We start from the raw sequence: 19,065 nt of genomic DNA on the forward strand, positions 1-19,065 counted from the left end.
GAACCTGTTGTTCACCTCCTGTTGCTTTTCCTTGATGCTTTCAATCATTCCGCTACGGAGGTGGTGCAGAAGGCCCCGTATTTCACCGCTCCCTCCGTTGCTGGTATTTCCAGCCATGGGAATGAGGATCTGAACTCCAGGGTAATGCATTTTGGAGAAACCACCTCAGTCAAAACACGCTTCCCAAATCTTTGCAAAGGTCTGCAAAGACAGCACCGATGGCCACAGCGATGCACGAGCAGGGGACAACGTGGCTGTCACCGATGGGCACAGCACAGCTACAAACTGAGCTCGTTTTGGCTGCCAGCACTGACGTCCCAGTGAGAAATCCCCAGGGACTGCTTTTCACAACAGCTCTTTTCATAGGAAAGCAGCTTAACCTGTTTAAAGAGTATTTTAGCCTGCTCTCGGAGGTTTTCCCTCCGTTGGCTACCACCAAAGCTCTGTCAAAAGGCTGGGCTTTGTTTGAAAGGAAACAACCAAACCTCAGCATCCCCCGCTGCCTGTTTCCAGCCAGAAACGCCGACTGGGAAAGCTCACAAGCTGGGATTTCCCTGCTCCTCCAACAATCCTGAACTCTCCTCAGGACCTGCACGCACGGGAGAAAGCCCACATCTTGTTTTGCACTGACACCGGGCAAAACAAGTCACAAATCTCTCCCAGTCACAAAATAAAAGGATATGGCGTGCTCCAGTAGCTAGACAGACTACCGCAGTTAAATTTTATTATCACTCCTAATGCGTGCTTTATCGCTACAGTAAATTTATCCCTAGCGTCATATGCTCGTCTGCAGAAATCAAACGCAAGAGACATCCCCAGCAACTGCTTAAATCCCCCAAAGCGGGAAGTTTTGCGAGCATGCGGAAGCGACGTGCAACAGAAGTAGAGAGGTCAGCAACCGCTAACCCTGTACAGGGGAACTCAGGGCTCTAATTTGGGAGGCTCACAGCATCCTCCTGGATGGGAGAAGCCCTCAGCGAGGCTCGTGCTTGGTGAGAAGGACGCTGCTCCAGCCGGGCAGCTGCAGGACATCACCACCAGCATCAGCAACATCTGGTAGTTGAAGGGAGACATCAAGATTTCACGTGTCACTCCACCCCCACCAATATTCAAGGCTGGCTTAGTGGCTACCATATTTTCACACCTGCCTTGGCTGCCCACATCCAGTGCAATCAAGAAAATGTTTATGGGATGAAGGAGGCCCCATCCACCCCCTCGCTGCAGGTTTATTACCGGAGCACAAGATCTACACGTGCTTCTCTGGTGGCTTCAGCTTTTCTTAAGCTCTGCCTGGAAATCAAGGGTGGAAAAAGCCAAGTCTCCATTTTTAACTGGCCTGCTTCCATAAAACAACTTAAACATCCTTAATACAACCCAACTCAGCCATCTAACGTGAATCCCTTGGATGGGCGCTATGACTCCCAAGAGATTCCTCCAAGCCTGAACCACGGGTGCTGGACAACTGTATTAACGCAGCAGCCAACTTTTAAAGCGGATATAAATTACATGTAAAACCTAAGAGACAAGGGTGAGAGCTGCTTATGGGGTTAAAGCAGGTAAGGCAGATGCAGCCAGGGCCTCTCCCATCTCTTGGGGTGTTTCAAAAGCTATTCAGCTTTCACATCATGAGCCACGGCTCAGATCTGCATTCATCTCCAGCACGTCCAGCTGCTAGGCTGGCTCTTTCAGGCCTTGGCCACTGCATTTTGCTCTGTCCTGACTTGCTAAATTGCGTGTGTTTTGTGCGAGCAGGAGGAGTGGAGCCAAGTCCTTCCAAAACAGCCTCTTCCCTCCCAGACAAGTTAACTGCATTGAAGCTTAGCCTGACTGCAGGACAAGTTTGTCCAGATCCCAGGTAGATTTTAGCTCTTCCCAACTTTCCAGCTCCTTCCCAGGCATGTGAGAGCGAGCAGGCAGGCATCAGCATCACCGCTGCTTACAGAAGCGGCAAGACCACCTTCCTGCCCGACCGGGTACCATCACTCCTGAGTCACCCGAAGATCACACAAGCTCTCGGCATCACGCATGACTTCCACCAGGGCTTCAACATCCGCTTCAGAAATTCCACTGGAGTATTTCACGGGGCACAACCATAATTTGGAGTTCAGAGCCGCCATGAATACCCCAGTGACCAAACACCCAGAGGTATGTGCGAAGGAAATGGATTTATTTAGACAAGCGCCAGAGCTACGTATCTTCCATCTATCACTCTAACAGCATGTAAAAGCAGCATTTACCAACAGACATGCACTCAAAAAACTGTCAGTCTACTGGCTTCGAAGCTTAAAGGCAGAAGAAGCAAGATTTTAACCTGGGGAAAGTGTTAACCTGCTTAGTAAAGATGCTTGGATCTTATCATAACGTGGCTCTAAAAAGAACAAAATTCGGGGAACTACTTAGAAAACAAGAGCCTTGGGTTTGGGGTTTTTTTTCCGCTGTGGAAGACACAGCAATGACATCCATGGCTGCAGGCAAAAATAGAGCATTAAAAACCACCTACAGCCGAATGACCATTCGAAAGGTTGTTTTCAAAAATAGCAAGAAGAGGTTGAAAACTTGAACCCCCTTCCAGAAACCAGCAGCAGTTCCAGCACATCCCTAGGGTGAAGTTTTTCCCCCAAAACCCTGCCCACGCAGCACCGCGCATCTTCCCGCTGTCAGCTGGGCCCTGACATCGCTCCATCACGTTGGACATTCACACCAGCACAGCAAATCTCAAGATACAGCCAGAGTTTAGCTCCAATATGAAATTAAGACAGAAGTTTTGTTGCTATACTCTGGAAGGATTATAAAGCTATTTTTAATAAGGGGTTCTAAGAAGTTTTAAGGAGACTAAGTTGGTTTTGCTCAGCTCACACGGCTGCAAAAACAAAACCTTGCACAAAGAAACAGCCACAACAAGTTGCTTGACAGAACTTGCACCACTGAAAATTACATGGTTACTACTTGAAGTTGTTGTCTTTGAAGAAAAAGTTTATAGACTACAAATTTAAGCATCAGGTTTGGCTTTCTCACAGTTTTACAACATCGTAGTGCTACACCTCTGCAATTTCAGTTGCTGTTTCGGCCAGAAGCCCCCAATAACACAGGAGTGAGGATGAACCACATATAAGGTTTATGGTACAAAGAAAGCACAAAAACCTGGCTTTACAGATTAATATTCTTCTGTCCTTATGTATTTAAGATGCATTTCATCAGGTGGACACCTTCCCGAGCTGGGACACTCAGGGCAAACCCCCACATCAGGTTCCCCATCCCCATAACCAGCCAGCACCAGTCACACCAACGGCTGGACCAGAGCCGCATTGCACTGGATCACATCACCCCAAAAGTGATGGGCATCCACAGCCTGGGGGTGGTCATCTCTGAATAATACAGATTCGCTGAAACCAGTTAGTGCCAGCATTTTCTTTTTCTAAAAAAAACACAGAAAAAAACCAAAAAAACCCACCAAAAAACCAACCAAAGAAACACAACAACAACAAAACCCAGTAAAAACGACAGGAAAAGAAAGAAAACCCATCCTGAACCTGGGAAAGGGTCAGCAAAATAAAATAAAATTTTAAAATTATAAACAATAATTAATTATTTCTACCCTGTGAATGTTTCTCCCTCCCCCACCATAGAGCTCAACCTCTATCGTCTGAAAAGCGTTTATCTGAAAGTGGGTCATGTCTCCTGGCATTACTAGATCTTCCCAAATTTCCCCTGATTAGTCAAACGCGATATCCTCTTTGACATCTGAGTGATTGAGGTAGTGTGTAATGCCATTTTTCCCCTGAATGAGCCACATCAAAGAGGGTTATAAGCCGAGAGATGGTATGCCGGATAAAATAGTCGCCAACAGATTGTCCCCAAAATATTACCAAGGAAAATTAAATTGTTTTGTTGGAAGGTTTTTCCTTTAGAAACATTCAGCCTTTAGTACCGAACACCGAGAGACAAGAAGCTGCTTTCAGAGATGCTAAAAGGATGAAACGTCACTAACTTATGAACTGCGTGGTCCGATAGTTAAAAAACACTTCTGCATGCTGAAGTCCTGGGGATTTTCTATCAGGCGCAACATCCAGTCTGCTCCTCACACAGGGACACCAAAAACCATCGTGCTGGAGATTAGCGACAGCCTAAATTTGGGTAATACCTCACAAACGATTGAATATTAAAGCAGAGTCATCCGAGACTAAAAAGGAGAAAAAACAGTAAACCTGCTGCTCAAAAAAGAAAATATCATTTAAAATTAGGATATAATGGCAATTAGTTGCTCAGGCACCATTTATTATCCAAAGGGTTCAAAAATATCATCCTTTGGAGCAGAAGGATGCCAGGACCCTGGGAGGATGCTCAGCAGGGACGAGCGCTGCCCCGGTGACTGGAGGAAGAGAGTTGGAGTTCCCAAGTACTTCTCAGGTCAGCGATTAGATGAGATCCGGGCAAAGTTTAGCAAGTAACAGCAGGGTTTGCATTCTGCTGATTTACTTCACGTGACCTTCCAGTGCTGAAACTTTGTACCAGAACAAAGACTGCCAGGAGACAGCACCTTTTTCAGCCAAAAAATTCAAAAGAATAAATAAAAATAATATAAAAAAAAAGAAAACAGTGAAATCTTGGAGAGTCTACAGACTTTTTGGCATTGCCAAACAGAATATTCTATAGTCTGAGAGTAGACTTTTCTTTAAAAAAAATATGGATTTCTGCACCACAACATTCCTTGGACAAAAAGAGGGGCCCCAGGGAGGCCGCGTTTGGGTAAGATCAGCAGTTTTTCTGCTCAATGCTGGACTTTGGGATGCAAGCGCTGGTGCAGCAGCACTTGGGGAGGAGAAGCCTGCTCGCAGCTCGCTCTTTGGGGGTTGCAAGGAGTTGCGCAGCCTGAAGCAGCCTCTGGCATCCCATCTTCTCCAGCACGGAGTGTCGGGTGCTGAACGGCAAATTCAAGCAAGTTTTGTTCCTAAAGATGATTTAGATCCACCTTGATGGTCAAGCAAATGGATATGTCAGGCTTCTCAAAGCTGGGCCGCGTTGCTCATGTCCATCTGGCATTGAGGGGATGGTCCCCGCGCTCCCATGCCAGGGAGGGAATTCCCTAAAATAAGTGGGTGCGAGCACAGCCATCACTCACCGAAACAGCAGCAGGGAGGGCGAAGCGTGAAAGGATGAAGATTAGCTCCGACAGCCTCGACTCCGCGTTTATTTTGGCACGGCAAGAGCACACGAGGCTTCAAAGCAGCTCCCAGCGAGGGGCCGGGCGGCAGACATCACCCCCAGGGCGGCAGCAGCGCTGCGAGGCTGAAATCCACAGCCGTTCCTGCCACCAGTTGCACCAAAGCACCAGCCCTTTTTTTAACCCCTGAGCATCAATATTTTCTGGAATTCAGATTTGTGTCCTTAAGACACCCAGGTTTTTCTTTTTCCTTCTCTTTTTTTTTTTTAAAGGAATTATTTTATTTAAGAGCTCTGCCTGCATCCTCCACAGCAGGGCAGACAGAGCATAAGCATTCCTCTCACCACTCTGCACGGGGACGAACAAGTTATCACCTCGCTGGGGCAGGATCCAAACAAAAACCAAAGGCTTTAGAAAGGCAAAAGAAAACAAGCAGAAGGAAAGCAGAGCAAGAGATTTCAAACTTGGTATTTCTAGGGTCTACAGAAGTGAGCTGTGATCTTTCTACCTCTCTGGCCAGGGTCTTTATAATGCCCAGGGCCATAAAACACACGCTACAGGAGAGCCAAGGGCAGGTCCAGCTCAAAAGCAGAGTCCCTCACCCAGGGACCTCGGTCCCCCGAAAGCCACCCAGCCACAAACAACGCGTCCCCAGCTGCACTTCAGCTGCCACAGCCAGATGGGAAAGGAAAAGCAAATTGCACCTCTGCAATGCCAGAATCTGGGGGAGAAAACCCCAATATTTGGAGTAGGGAAGTCCTTGCAGACACCCCCGAGGGGAGCTCTCCACCAGACCCTGGGTGAGATGTTCACACTCCATGCAGGCACGGCTTCCAGAAAAGCTTTTAAGTGGTGTTAACGGTCTTGCTTCAGCCAAAACTTTGTTTGTTGGTACCATTAACTGCAAGATGATAGTGCAGGTGTCCACGGTCTATCCCAGCAGAGAAGTGATTTCTTACAAGGCCAAGTGGAGACAGGAAAGCAAGGGGACAGCACTGCGAGACGAAGACGCTGATCGAGCACTGGGTGAGTGGCACTTGGGTCTTTCATTTTCTTCGTTATTTTATTTCTGACCGTCAAACGTGGTGGTGAAAGCAGGCATCAGGCAGGCAAGAAACGGGCACTCCACAGCTATGGGAAAGGCTGGCGAGAGCCACACCGGTATTCATACATCCGCCTCCCGCCGAGGTCTGCATGGGTCTGGAGAAGGACCTTCTCCTGCACCTCCACCTTGTCTCTAAAACAGGACACGTGGTCCTACCAGGAGGTAGGGGTGGGACCCATCCAAGACCACAGTAGTCCAGTACCGCCACATGAAAGCCACCTCTAGGTCTCCAACCCACCCCACCAGGAGATGAAGTGTCCTTGTTTGAGACCCACACCGTCCCCAAAGCACTCGGCGGGTACCACTCCTCCACTCCAGCTGGACATCACACTCGCTGCCCAAAAAGCAGCAATACCCACAGCACCCATGTAATCAGAGCTCAAAGTAATTAAGAAGCATAAATCCACGAGGGAGTTACTCAGCTTAATTAGATTGAAAATTATAGCTTCCATCATCTCGGAATTTTTGCATCCACTCACTGCCTTGAGATACGCTTACGCCAACTTTCTGCTCACTTGGGGCATGGCACCAAGGACCGGCTTCGTGGCAGGCATGGGGATCAGATTGTTTTAATTTTTTTTTTTTTTTTTTTTTTTAAAAAAACATTTTCAACACTCATTTGCTAAGACACATGTCAGCAGCTCCGGTTGCCTTCTCACGTCCAGTCTGCTCAGGGATTTGGCAGCTGGAGGTTTGCCTGAGCCACCTGAAATCATCCTTGTGGGACTTTCAGAAGAAACCAGACATTCCCATCACCATCCCCCGTGATTTTTAAAAGCCATCTTTAAATATATTAAGGATCTTTTTTTCTTTGAAGAGCGGTGACTCGCCAGGACACATCCCCACGATGTAACGTGTCATTTTGATAAGTAGCGGCCGTGATTCATCCACAACACATCCTGCTCCCAACAGCCCTGTAAATGGTGGTTAGCACATCCTACCAGCACCTCACACCTCAGCGGGACTATCGTAACGCAGCTTGGGCGATGACTCACGGGAAGGGTGAAGGTATGGATTAGCTGGGTTTAAGCGCTGGCTCTGCACCTCGGTGGAGCCACCGAGGGAAACGCGTCCCTTCGTGGAGTCCACCGGCACCACGGGGTTGCCCATGGTTCAGCAGGATGGGAAGCAGTCCTGAGCTGAAAGGCTTGGTCAACCTCAAGCACGGAGACGACTTGTTTTCAGGGAAGAGGTAAGCCAGAGGCACGTGGCAAACAGAGATTCGCAGGCAGAAGGATGAATGAGAGCCAACAGGAACATCCAACAAGCAGGATGGACAGGTGGACACAGCACACATCTATTGAGGAGCCAAGCCACGTTACCACCAAACACCTGGAGCACACCAACACCAAGCACCCAGACAACACAAAACCACCCCGCTGGTACCACCACCAACGCCGATATGGGAACATGAAACGTGGCCTGAAGGAGGTGATGGCTGTGCATTAAGGAGGAGATGGCCACAGTATCCTACAACCTCCTCTGCACCCTAAAGAGAGTTGGGGAGGGCAGCAAGACGTGTCACACGGTATCACCACCGGCTTCATACGGACAAGCACAGGGAGCTAAAAGCCAGTACTAAAAAAACTGCTCGTGGAGGAGAAAATAATTTTTTTTTTTTTAAATCAAATGGGATTCGGTTAAAAGTGGTGAAGGATAGCGGCACGGTGGGTCAGGAGCGCACGCTGCTGGAGAAACCGCACCACCATCCCACCACCCTGTGGGTTTGGGGCCATACCCTGCAATTAAGGGCTTATATTCCTTATAGTAAGGGTTTATAGACCTATGTTGCTTATAGTTCTTGTAGTCCTACAGTTCAGCCTTTGATACTTTTAACCCATTCCCATGACTCACAGGTTTCAGTCGGCTGGAGAAGACTTTGGACACAGACAAACCAGGGACAAAAGGAGAGCTGGAAAACAAGTCACATTTCCAGGCTGCAGGCTCTTCCCTGGAGGCATGTTCCTCTCCAAACCCTCTGGATACCGCAGGAAAGGCAAAGAGCAGAAATACCAAATCCATAACAGCCTCATTAGTAAAACTGATGAGTCTACCATGACTTGAGCATCACATTAAAGAGCGTTCAACGAGGAAGGCCACGTAAAACCTGTCACCCACTGGCCCCCAGTCCTTCCCAGCCCTGCTACCATCTCTGGACAGGTCTCTGCTCATTTCTGGAGGACCAGCCTAAGCCAAAACCCAATCCAACGCCACAAGATGTGTCTTACAGCAGGCCAGAGGCATACGAGGGCAATTGCTTTACACAACCAACTCAAGACACAAGAACGTTCACGGGGAGTTTTTTCCATTTTGCTAAAGAGCACATTCTTCACTAAAATGTTTTGCAAACATTTCAGGTGTCTGCCAAAGCTTGAGGTTTTGCTGCAATAAAAGCAGTGATTTTCCTGACCCGAACTGTAGTTCATGCTGATATTCCTTTAACTGCTGCGAAATGCCTCTGTTTGCAGAACCGGTCAAAGAGCAGACAATAACACCACAAAAAAACCCGACTCAGGGCTTCACCTACGCTACCTGCTATTTATTACACCGCCGACTAACTCAGAAGGTCCAAAGTCCACCTTCACGCTCAAGTTAGGCTACTCCTCTGGTTTCCTTCCCAGACAACTATCACAGTAAGGGTACGCTACTCCTTTTTTGGCCAGAGCTACAAACTAATTGGTGTGTAAATTAAAAGTCCAACATGCCTAAAACTGCATTGTACTACAGCAAACTGAGATCAGCTTCAAACATATATATATTAAAAAAAAACACAGATAGAAATACACATAGCCTGCCTTCTTGGTCATCAGAAGGGATGCACACATTCACCTTCAGGGGCATTATTTTCTACACCTGGTTATTGGCAGCAGAGAAGAATAACAAAGGAAAAATCCTCCCTTGGAAATACATTCCTCAAAAGCAGGCTGCCTGTGACAAATACCCTCAGTTAAACTCCTTCTTGAGGGCAGAAAAGGGCAGGACCGACTCATCCCATCCCACCCAAGACCAGCACAAGCCACGTGCTGCCTCAGGCTCCAGACCCACCGCCATCCCCAGGTTTCCATCCTTCACCCTGGAGTTAACCCCGCAAACAGTTGCAACTTGGGCTTGTGTGCATTGAGATTCACTCCCCCTCTCCCCCCAATTTCACACCCTTAAAACAGTATCAGGGCAAGAATTCTTAAAAATAATTTTTAAAAAAGGCAAGTTGACGAATCCCAACCAGCAAGAGGGCATAAAGCAGGAATCACGCTAATTAAGCCCTGCTTACACGGGGCAAAATCCAGCCATCTCCTGCCCACCAAGGGAGGGAAATGCCCACAAAGCCACCAGCGCCCATCTCTCGCCTTCCTTGCACCTACCGAAGGCCATGTAACCAGTGGACCGAATGGTATTTAAACACCCAGGTTTGGCTCTGCTTTTATCCCCTCTGTGCTGCCTCCGGGAAGCCGAGGAGGTCCCCGAGCTGCTGCAGAGGTGGCCATGCCCTTGGCACGGTCCCCAGCTGCAGAGAGCCGGCTGGAGCAATCATATTTTACATTTCAATGATTTGCTCTCCGCGACTGCAGCTAATAACAAGGCAGGATCAGGAGGAGACCGGGGATGCCAACGGATCCAGCTCCTTCAGCAAGACAGCCCCATCTTTAAATAAAAATCCCAGCGTGGCCTCCGAGCTGTCCCTGCCCTTTGTGGCATGACCCAGACACGTTCGCATAATCTAAAATAAAGAAATAAAAAAAACCAACCAAAACCGTCAAGTATAACCCGTTTTTCCTAACAGCAGCTGCAAATGGCAGAGGGAGGAGTTCAGGAGCTCTGCAGCAGAGGTCCCATGGATGTCCTGGGACTGAATCCTAAACTTTCCCTGTCCCCCACACTTATTCCCATAATTTTTTTCTACACAATACACAGAAAATCTTCTCTCTCCTTCCCTGCTGCTCCTCAACCCCAAATGAGCACACAGGCACCCACTAAGGATGAATCCTTCCCGAGCCTTGAAGGATAAATCGTTTTCAGGAAAGTTTTGTGCCAGAAGGTTTATGCCAGTTCATTGACTCAGTGTGTGATCACATTGGCTGTATTCGCTTTCAAAAAGTTTCTCCCCAGGGTCAAAACCCACCAATTCATTCTAGCTACATTATTTAATACAACAACTTCAAGTGAAAACCAGAGTTTTCTATAACCAACACTAGCCATTAGAAGAGGATCTTTTAATGCATTAAGTTCTATCGTCTATTAAAAAATACTTGGCAAATAACAGTCACTTTGCACAACGGGAGGAAAACAAAAAATTTAGAGAAATACCCTGGTTTCTTACTCATCCAAAGCTTGCAAACCTTCTGAAGAGAGTATCTCGAGCTGCACAACACCCCAGGAGCAGAAAGGGACAGCTTACTCCGTAGCCTGGCAGAAGCACTATTTTGCATGAGGTTCAGAAGCTACGCTTAAATTGATAATTAACATATATTAAGAAGTACCTTTGAGAGAGCAGAACATCGAGAAGCAAAAGCAATTATATTTGTTTTAGTAATAAGAAGAGCTTCACCTTACAATAATGAAGGCTAGCCATGCAAACAAGTCTCATCTCCAGTTTAATGCGGCAAATCAAACCGCTGCTGGAGATGGCATCTTCCAGGAACGATGTCCTCCCTCCAGCCCGCCCAGCACCCAGCTCAGAGGAGCAGAGCGTCCCCGTTACCTCATTACAGAGTAACGCCGGCATCTGCACAGGCTTACGGGGATTGGACTGCAGTTACCCTGGCTGAAGCTTAGCTGCATCAGCAACAGGTTTCTTTGGAGGGCTCTGGCTGGAGAGAAAGGAAAGAGCACTGCGTGCAGGGAGCTGCCTCTGCCTCGTGCTTCAGCTAAATAGGGTTTGAGCAACTCCCCTGCCCAGTTGCAACCAGTTTGGCTGGGCAGTGCTGCAGCTGGGCACGTCCCACCGTTGCCACGCTCCAGCAGGAACGCCAGGGACACGGCAGGAGCAGGACTGGGCCCAGGCAGCCTTAGAAAGACGTTTGCACAGGGTAACTGGGCGATACACAGGTTAGGCAAAGCTCCACCACTTCTCCATCTGGGACAGGTTTTTTTGCAAGCAGGAGTCCTCAATGCCACTGCCTCCTCTACTCCTCTTGCACGCGCTGGTGCCAGGGGCTCCAGGACCAGGTCTTCACCCTTTACCATATATCTCCTCTTCTGCTAGGATGCAAGTCGCACAAAACTCATGTTTGTTTCTGCAACAAAATAAAATCCACAGCCAGATAATCCCAAAGTCCCCAGGTACTGCATCAGGAGCAAGAAGATTATCATAATGGTCTCCCCATAAATATTTACCCAAGTGGAGTCCTACGTGCTTGAAGGTTGATGCAGTTTTAGAACTACTTACATGCTCATAATTAGGCACAGCTGTTAATTATCTGGCTTGATGGGGGCTATTAAACACCAGTCATCCCTGCTCCTCAAGGGGCACAAGTGAGACATCACATGGAGGGGGCCTCCACCAGCAACTCACAGCTGCTGGTGTTTCCAGGATGGGTTCCTCTCCAGTTTAAGTGTTCCTCAAGGCAGTGCTGAGTCTAACACAGCAAATTCATCAGCGTGGCTTAATAAGCATGAACTTAAGCTCCAAGAAAATATTATGTGTCCCACAAGGTCCCAGGAGATCTTCTGCAAGCATCAAGTGGAAGTTAAGGGCTCTCTACACAACACGTAGCAGCTCCTATTACAGCCCAGCAGGAAGGAGAGGTGGGAGGACCTGAGAAGTCCCACTCAGCTACTCCAAAGCGGCTCCCCAGCAGTTTCTCTCATCCTGGCTCAACCAGGAGGAGGAAGGGCTCCAAGGGAGGTACCCTTGTGGCTGTGCTAATGCAACACTGCGCATCGGATCGATAGGCTTTTAGCAAGACGGCTGTATTGATTCCAGTGAGCTGGATCGTCCGCCTTCCCTCAAAAAGCCTCATCCCCATCCTGCCAACAAGGTTATCCAGGAGGCCGCTCCACCTCTGCACTTGGAAAGCCATCTCCTGAACCACAGCACCCCACTGAAGCTCTCCCATGCTTCTACCCCTTGTTTCCTCTGATTGCTCCCATGTTACTCCATTAATGCATCTTCTGGGAGCAACAACACCCAGCTGCTCAGGGCAGGGCAGGCTGTCTTCTCCCCACCACACTCTCAGAGGCCTCTACCCTATATGAGCTATAAGTGCCCAGCCAAGCTACAGGCCACAGGGCCAAAGCACCGGGATGCTCCTTAATGCTTCCCAAGAGCAGGCTAGAGAGCAACACTTCTGCTTCATCTTGGGGACCTCCATCAGCAACAAGCACCCTCAGGCTCAGCATCTTTGGCTGTTGGGTTTGTTGTATTTTTTTCCAGCCTTCTTTGTTCTTTTTCTTATATACTCAAAGTCACAGGAAACATTTTCCTACTGCTTCAAAGCCCAGAGCCGGCACAGAGGCCCCATGCAGAAGACAACCCAGCAAGACAGTCCTAAATTTCACTGCAATACCAGAACTCGGCCCCGCAGGTGACCCATAGGGGTTCAAGGCACCATCCGTGGCCCCACTGTCTACCACACCAGCTGTATCCCTAAAATATCCCCGCAAGACAGACGGACACCAGCAGAAGGGTCAGCAGCGAAGCACCAGCTCCTATCAAGACCCTTTGCTGTTATTAAAAATAAATTAAAAATTAACGACATGCACAGATTGCCACCAAATCCCCATTACTTCCCAAGTGCCTCATCGAAAAGCCCCTATACAGCAACGGGATCACAAGCAATGCCCCAGCAGGCATTCAGATGAGCAGGAGTACAAACCTAATCAAGTTAGCATAAAAACACAACACAGGTTAATTACCTGATCATCGAGTTAAGAATCAATTAAGCTGGTTGTTATAACCAGCCCATCGATACAGATAACACAGCCCTTGCAGCCAGCCTCCCTCCTCCCCAGGGATGCTTGCCATCGCATCCATGCACTCGCCTGATGAGATGCTGCGGTCGGCACGGCGGCGCAGTTTAGCCACGGCTTTCCTTGTGCTCCCCTTCAGATTTTCCGAGAGAAAAAGGTTTTCCAAACCTCAGACTTTGCTTTTGAAGCACTCCTGAGAAGGACGGAGGTCAGCCCGCTCACGGACAGACCTGCTCAATCCAGCGGGGCTTCTTAAATTCGCAAAGGTTCAAAGGAGGAGCTGCCAGATTCACACTTCATCCTGCGTCCGTTTGATATCAACGGCCAAAAAAATAAGTGGCAACCTCTAAATATTACATAAAAGCTGTCTGCAAAATGAGTTACAGAAGCAGAAATCTGCAGCAAAGTTAAGCCCGGGAGACTGGCACGGAGACAAAAAGCAGTTCCTTGAGAGGGCTGGTGCCAATCTGGCAACCTCTCCGCGCTGCCCATGGTCACAGGAAGAATTTAAAACACTAAAATTCTCATTATTACAGTAGATGATGCTGGCACTTCAGAGTCTTTCAGCAAAAACCGTTCTGAAGCCAAGCACTTTTCTCGATGAGCCCCTGCCTAGCGTTATTGATGGCTTTTACTAAGCACATTCCCTGGATCCCGGCTGTCCGCAGCACTCCCGGGTAGCCTCGGGAAGATGCGGAGCGCAGGGAAGAGGGCTCTCTCCCTATCGGTTATCGCTCCGTACCCGGCGGATCTCCCGCTGCGTGCGAGGAGCTCTTTCCTCAGGCTGACTCAATCCGCAAAGATCTCTCCGGTCACAAACCTCTCCCTGGGAAGGGGGCAGAAACCCCCAAACCGCACGGGGTGCGTCCCCAGCCCGCTTTGGCCAAGGAGCGGGAATACCCCGCACCTTGCCTCAGCACCCCACAGAATAATAAAAAACAGCGATATCTTGTCTAGATCCCAGACTCGGCTTAAAAAATCACCACCTGAGCTTCCCATTGTCGCAAGGGCCACTTTTGAGGAGCGAATCCGGGTTTCTCTCCGGGAGCGATAGGGAGGGTGGCCAGCCCGGCACCCTGCGAGGCCACCAGCCATGTTACCTTCCCCGGCTGCCATGAGGAAGCGGGTGCCTTCGGTCGCACCCCTGCCGCGGGATCCTATTCGGGAGTTGCAGAAAGAAAAAGAAACTGGAAACTGGGCACCTTAGGAGCATTTTTCGGTTAGTTACGGCAGTTGTAAAGACTGTTTTTTCCTCTCTCTCCACCCTGGTGTTGTAGGAATATGAGGGGGGAAGAAAATTATTCTGTGAGGATTTGGGGAAGCTGAGCGTGTTTTAGCTGCGTGTTCGCCCGCTGAGGGGACGGACCCCACGAAGGACGGAGGCCAACGCCGCCACGACCCCGACCCACGGGCGAAGTTCGCCTTTCCCTGCACAAAACCGGCCACGTCGTTCCCTCAAAATCCCGGGTGGAGCCGTTCACCCCCGGGGGGGACCCGACCCCGTACCCGCCGGGGAGGCGATGGGCGGGCGGGGGGGGGGTCCCGCCGCTCCCCGGGCACCGTCCGGGGGGGTGCGGGGAAAGTTGCGGGTCCCCTCCGTGACTGGAAACAACCCCCCAAAAATACAAAGAAGACACCCCCCCCACCCCCCCACACACACACACACACGCCCTTCCCCCCGCCGCCCCGCTCACCTTGGTGTAGAGCTCCGCGGCGGACATGACCGGGGCGGGCAGCGCTAGGCGCGGGGCATGGGGCCGGCAGGCAGCGAGCGGCGCCGCCGGACCGACCGACCGACCGACGGACAGACCGACAGACCGACCTTTACACCTGCCGCCGCCGGCCGGGGCGCGGGAAAAGGAAGGGAGCGGCGCGGCGGGGAGGCGAGGGGCAGGGGGAGGAGGAGGCGGCACCGCTCCGCCTCCGCCGCGCCCCGCTCAGGTGTGGGGCGGCCCGGCTGTGCTGGGCTCGGCTCGGGTGGGAGGAGCAGCGCTTTGCCTCACTGCCTGCGTCGCTTTCTATATATATTTTTTTTTTTTAAAGCCCTTTTTTACACATATTTTTCCTTCTCCTCCCCGGTCCCGGCCGCTTCCCCGGGGAAGGGTCCTCCCGGCCGGCGGCGGGAAGGAGCCGCCTCGCTTCCTCCACTAGAGGCGCTGAAACGCACCGTGTTTGTTGTTGGGTTTGGGGCTTTTTTTACCCCTTTTATTCCTCTCTTCTCCTTCCTTTCCCTTCCTTAAACCCCAAGCGAGGGCCCCTCGGTGGTTTCGGGCTCTGCCATCCCGTTGGGGATCGCCCATATATCGGGGTTTGGACGGGGCGTCCCCGGCCAGGAGACGCCTGGGCCTGGCAGCCTTGCCCGCGCGAGCCCACTGCAAATCCATTCAGAAACAGGTTTTTCCTCTGTCTTCTCCTACCTGGAGGTGGGTTTGGGTTCCCACCACCAACACTGGGCTCCTGGGCACTGCTTGTGCCTCGCTCCGTCCCACGCCGATGGCGGTAATTGTTTTTTTGGGCAGAAACAGGCAAAAATGACCCCCAACTTGTCGGGCCTTGGCCACGCCGCCTCCCTCCATCCCGTGGGAGCACCCCATGCTTCAATTCATGCTTACGAGGCGGTTTTTGAGCCTGAGAAGGATGATACAAATGCCAAGTATTCCTAATTAATCACTATTGCTATTCATTATCATTCAAGGTGTTTTGCATATTAACTAAGCAGGCAGAAAATGTGCTCAGCAGGGCTTATCCTCTGCCACAGTCGTTTGCTCCGTGAGCGGGGATCCCTCCTGCTCGCAGGGCACCGGCAGCCTTTCCTTAAAGCCATCGCTGGTGGCACCTCACCCTCTGCTCCTCGCCCCTTTTTGGGGGTGAAACTCCCCCTTTTGCCATCTTTTCCCTTAGCCACCCCAGAGCCCGGTAGGGAGCAGCGCCGATTTGGTGGGAGGACAGCCAACATCGCAGATATCTCTCTTTTCCAGCTCTGATGTCCTTGGTGAATCCAAATAAATTGCAGGTGGCTCTGGGGGAAGTTTGGGAAGGAGCAAAGAGGGGGAGAAAAACCTGCACCCTGTCTAGAAATGACCCTGGGTAACACATTTGACGGCGTAATCTCTGCAAAGCCTCCAAGATAGCTTTGTTGGGCAAACAAAACTTGCTCTTCTCCTTTTATTAAATCAACTGTAGAAACAAAACGTGAAGTACCGGCGCAATCGGGAGCAAAGGTTTCAGCGAAGCCTGGGTAGTAGCGATAGCCCAGAGGCAAAGCACAGCCGTTCCCATGAAAAACCAGCTGGTGCCGTGTGTGATTTTCCATCAAATTTATCATAATCTAAAACTTTAATTAAAAAGTTAGAAAATAAAAACCCCAAAATACATACAAAATCCCTGAAGCGTGTCCTAAGTGCTGAGTTGCTGGAAATTGTCTCCTCCAGGAGACAGAAGCTTCTTTCCATTTGGGAATCAAAACTTACGTTGATCATAATATTTAACGAGCACTGGCTCTTAAATAGCATTTTATGGTACCGCCTCTTAGCATTCACGTCAAAGGCACTTGCATTCACATCAAAGAGGTGAAAATGAAGCAAATACCATGTTTTTTTCCCCTCTAAGCAGAGCCAGCGGCTTCCTTGCAAGTACAGGACGGGTGTTGGAGATGCGTTTGCTCCCCGAGATGTTCACGGGTCCCAGCCTTGTCCCTCTGTTGCAATGACACATGGAGACCCCAGGGACAGACAGAGGGACAGACGGACGATGGCACGGAGTGGCAAGGGGCGCTGGAGGTTAGGAGCAGAGTTATCTGCTCTGCAACACCCACCCCATCATTGCACATCAGCTTTGGGGTTTTATTTAGGTAGAGGAGCGAAGGCGGGTTTGCCGTTGAATTCAGACGGGCAGGAGAAAACAGCGTTTCTGCAGTGAAATGCCCTGACCCCCAATCCACAGCAGCAGCGTTGAATTTCGATGCACGAGCAGAACGTTAACACTGATAACCCCATCCCAAAATCCTCCGCAGAAATACTTTGGAGCAGGATCTACTGCTGAGAGCGCAGTGGGCCGGGGGTAAAATGAGAGCTGAGCCAACCTTATTCCTCAAAATTAGGGGCAATATCTGCACAGTTCAAAGGACTTTAAAGTCTCTGCGTGTGTATAAAGGTTTGCAGGGAAAGGTTTGTACTTTGCTGGATGTCTCTTGTACGTGACATCGCCTGTGCGGGGCACGACAGCAGGTAATGCAAAAATACGGAGCATCAATTCTGATAGCTCCAAATGTCATCAAGGCAGAGTTGACTGTTGCTAAATACAACCCCAGGTGCTGAATTTTTACATGCAGAGTTGTCGCAAAGATCTCAAAGCCGTGCAGAAGTCACCACGTGCTACGTCTGGGCACGATCCTCGGGTCTGGCTGGGGCTGCGGTGTCACCGTACCCTGGGCATGGTTGCAGTGGCCATTTCTGCAGCAAGCGTTCCTACCTGAGTTCAAGTAATGAAAAATTAATCACAGTGTTAAAGCAATAAATAATTAACAAAGAAGGATTTTCCTGCAAATAAAACTGGTTCTGTCCAAAGCTGGATGTAGCTCTTTGCAGCGAGCCTCCAGCCCGGCCCTAGGGAGCAGGGACCAAGCCAGCACCATGCCGCAGGGCACCAGGAACCGCTCCCCAGCTCAGCGCCTCACGCGTGGCCAAAAGCGTCACCATGGGATGTCCTGGGGTCAGTATAAACGCTGTTACAAGCAGGCGGGTGGATGCAGAAAAGCCTTAAAGCCTTGGCGAGTGCCAGGGGTTCAGACCGTGGAGTGGGTCCGGGAAAATGTGATGGGGTGCAACCATTCCTGGCTCTGCCACAGGCAAGTCACCGACACAATCCGCACCTCTGCACTTTCTCCACCAACGTGAAAAATGTAATAAAAAATACAGGAAAGCATATTTTGTAAAGCTCTAGTGCCTGTATAAGCGAAGAAGGTGTAACTGCCTGGTTTTTAAATGCCAGTGGTTTTGTCTGTGGGTTGCTCACACCCCTGGTGCAGGAGGAGATCACCCCGCCACGGACCAGGAGTGGTGGTGTCCCTGCACTCTTGGTTTAATAAACAGTTTGGCTCCAGGATCCCCCAAACACTCAGGGGAAATACCACAATTAAGGAAATTCTTCAGTCTTGACATAGAAAATCATTCTTACTTGGGGGCATGGAGAGGATGCTTCTAAAGGAGCCTGCTGACCCACCCAGCCGCTCAGCAGCCTGGTATGAGCCGTATCCGTTCTTCCAGACCAACCTGAAGTCTACAGAGGACTCAATGGCAAAGGGGTCAGCCCCAGCAACGTGTTCATCGACCACCAGTTTTCTCTTGGAAGAGTTTGGTTGCCTGTTATCCCACGGGAATTCATTTCTGCTGAAGGCAAACCTCTTCCCCTCTCTTCTTTTTGTGCAGACTTCACATTCATTGCAGAGGAATTTTGCCTCCAGGAGCAGAAGCTCAGACACTTTATAAATGCTTGATAACTCTGGCCACTTCTTCTGAGTTATTATTTTATTAAAAAAAAGATTTATTATGGTTCTGGACGGCTCAAATTCACCGAGCTCACCAAGGTGGTATTTTTTGTCTCTCTTACTGGGTGTACCCAGTGACAGTGTCACAGCCTTTAATAACACGCTTTAATTAATCCTGGAATTCTGAATGTGCTATTATGCTCATATTTCAAAGAGGGGTCACAGCAGTAAAGAAAAATCTACATTGCTTGCGCGGGGCCACACCAGGAGCCCGTGGCAGACCAGGAAATTAATCTCTTAATCATTCTGCCAATTTGACCCGGCGGCGAGAGCAGAGACCGACAACTACCTGAGCTCTCTGAACTGATGAAACTATTTCCATTATCTGGGCTGGCCTTTCCCACC

General features: G+C 49.9%; 1 protein-coding gene across 1 annotated transcript in view; it reads right to left on the reverse strand.

Moving 5' to 3' along the window:
• The window catches only part of LOC309601636 (unconventional myosin-Vb-like), a gene marked incomplete at both ends in the record, with an annotated part of 157,041 nt that extends 142,145 nt beyond the window's left edge, over positions 1–14,896 (reverse strand). The window contains one exon of the mRNA XM_082334789.1: positions 14,870–14,896. Within this exon, the coding sequence (XP_082190915.1) occupies positions 14,870–14,896 (27 nt within the window). The remainder of the gene's footprint in view (positions 1–14,869) is intronic.
• Between the last annotated feature and the right edge of the window lie 4,169 nt (positions 14,897–19,065).

Source organism: Platalea leucorodia (assembly GCF_965183815.1).
Source record: "Platalea leucorodia genome assembly, chromosome: W".
Classification (NCBI taxonomy): Eukaryota; Metazoa; Chordata; class Aves; order Pelecaniformes; family Threskiornithidae; genus Platalea; species Platalea leucorodia.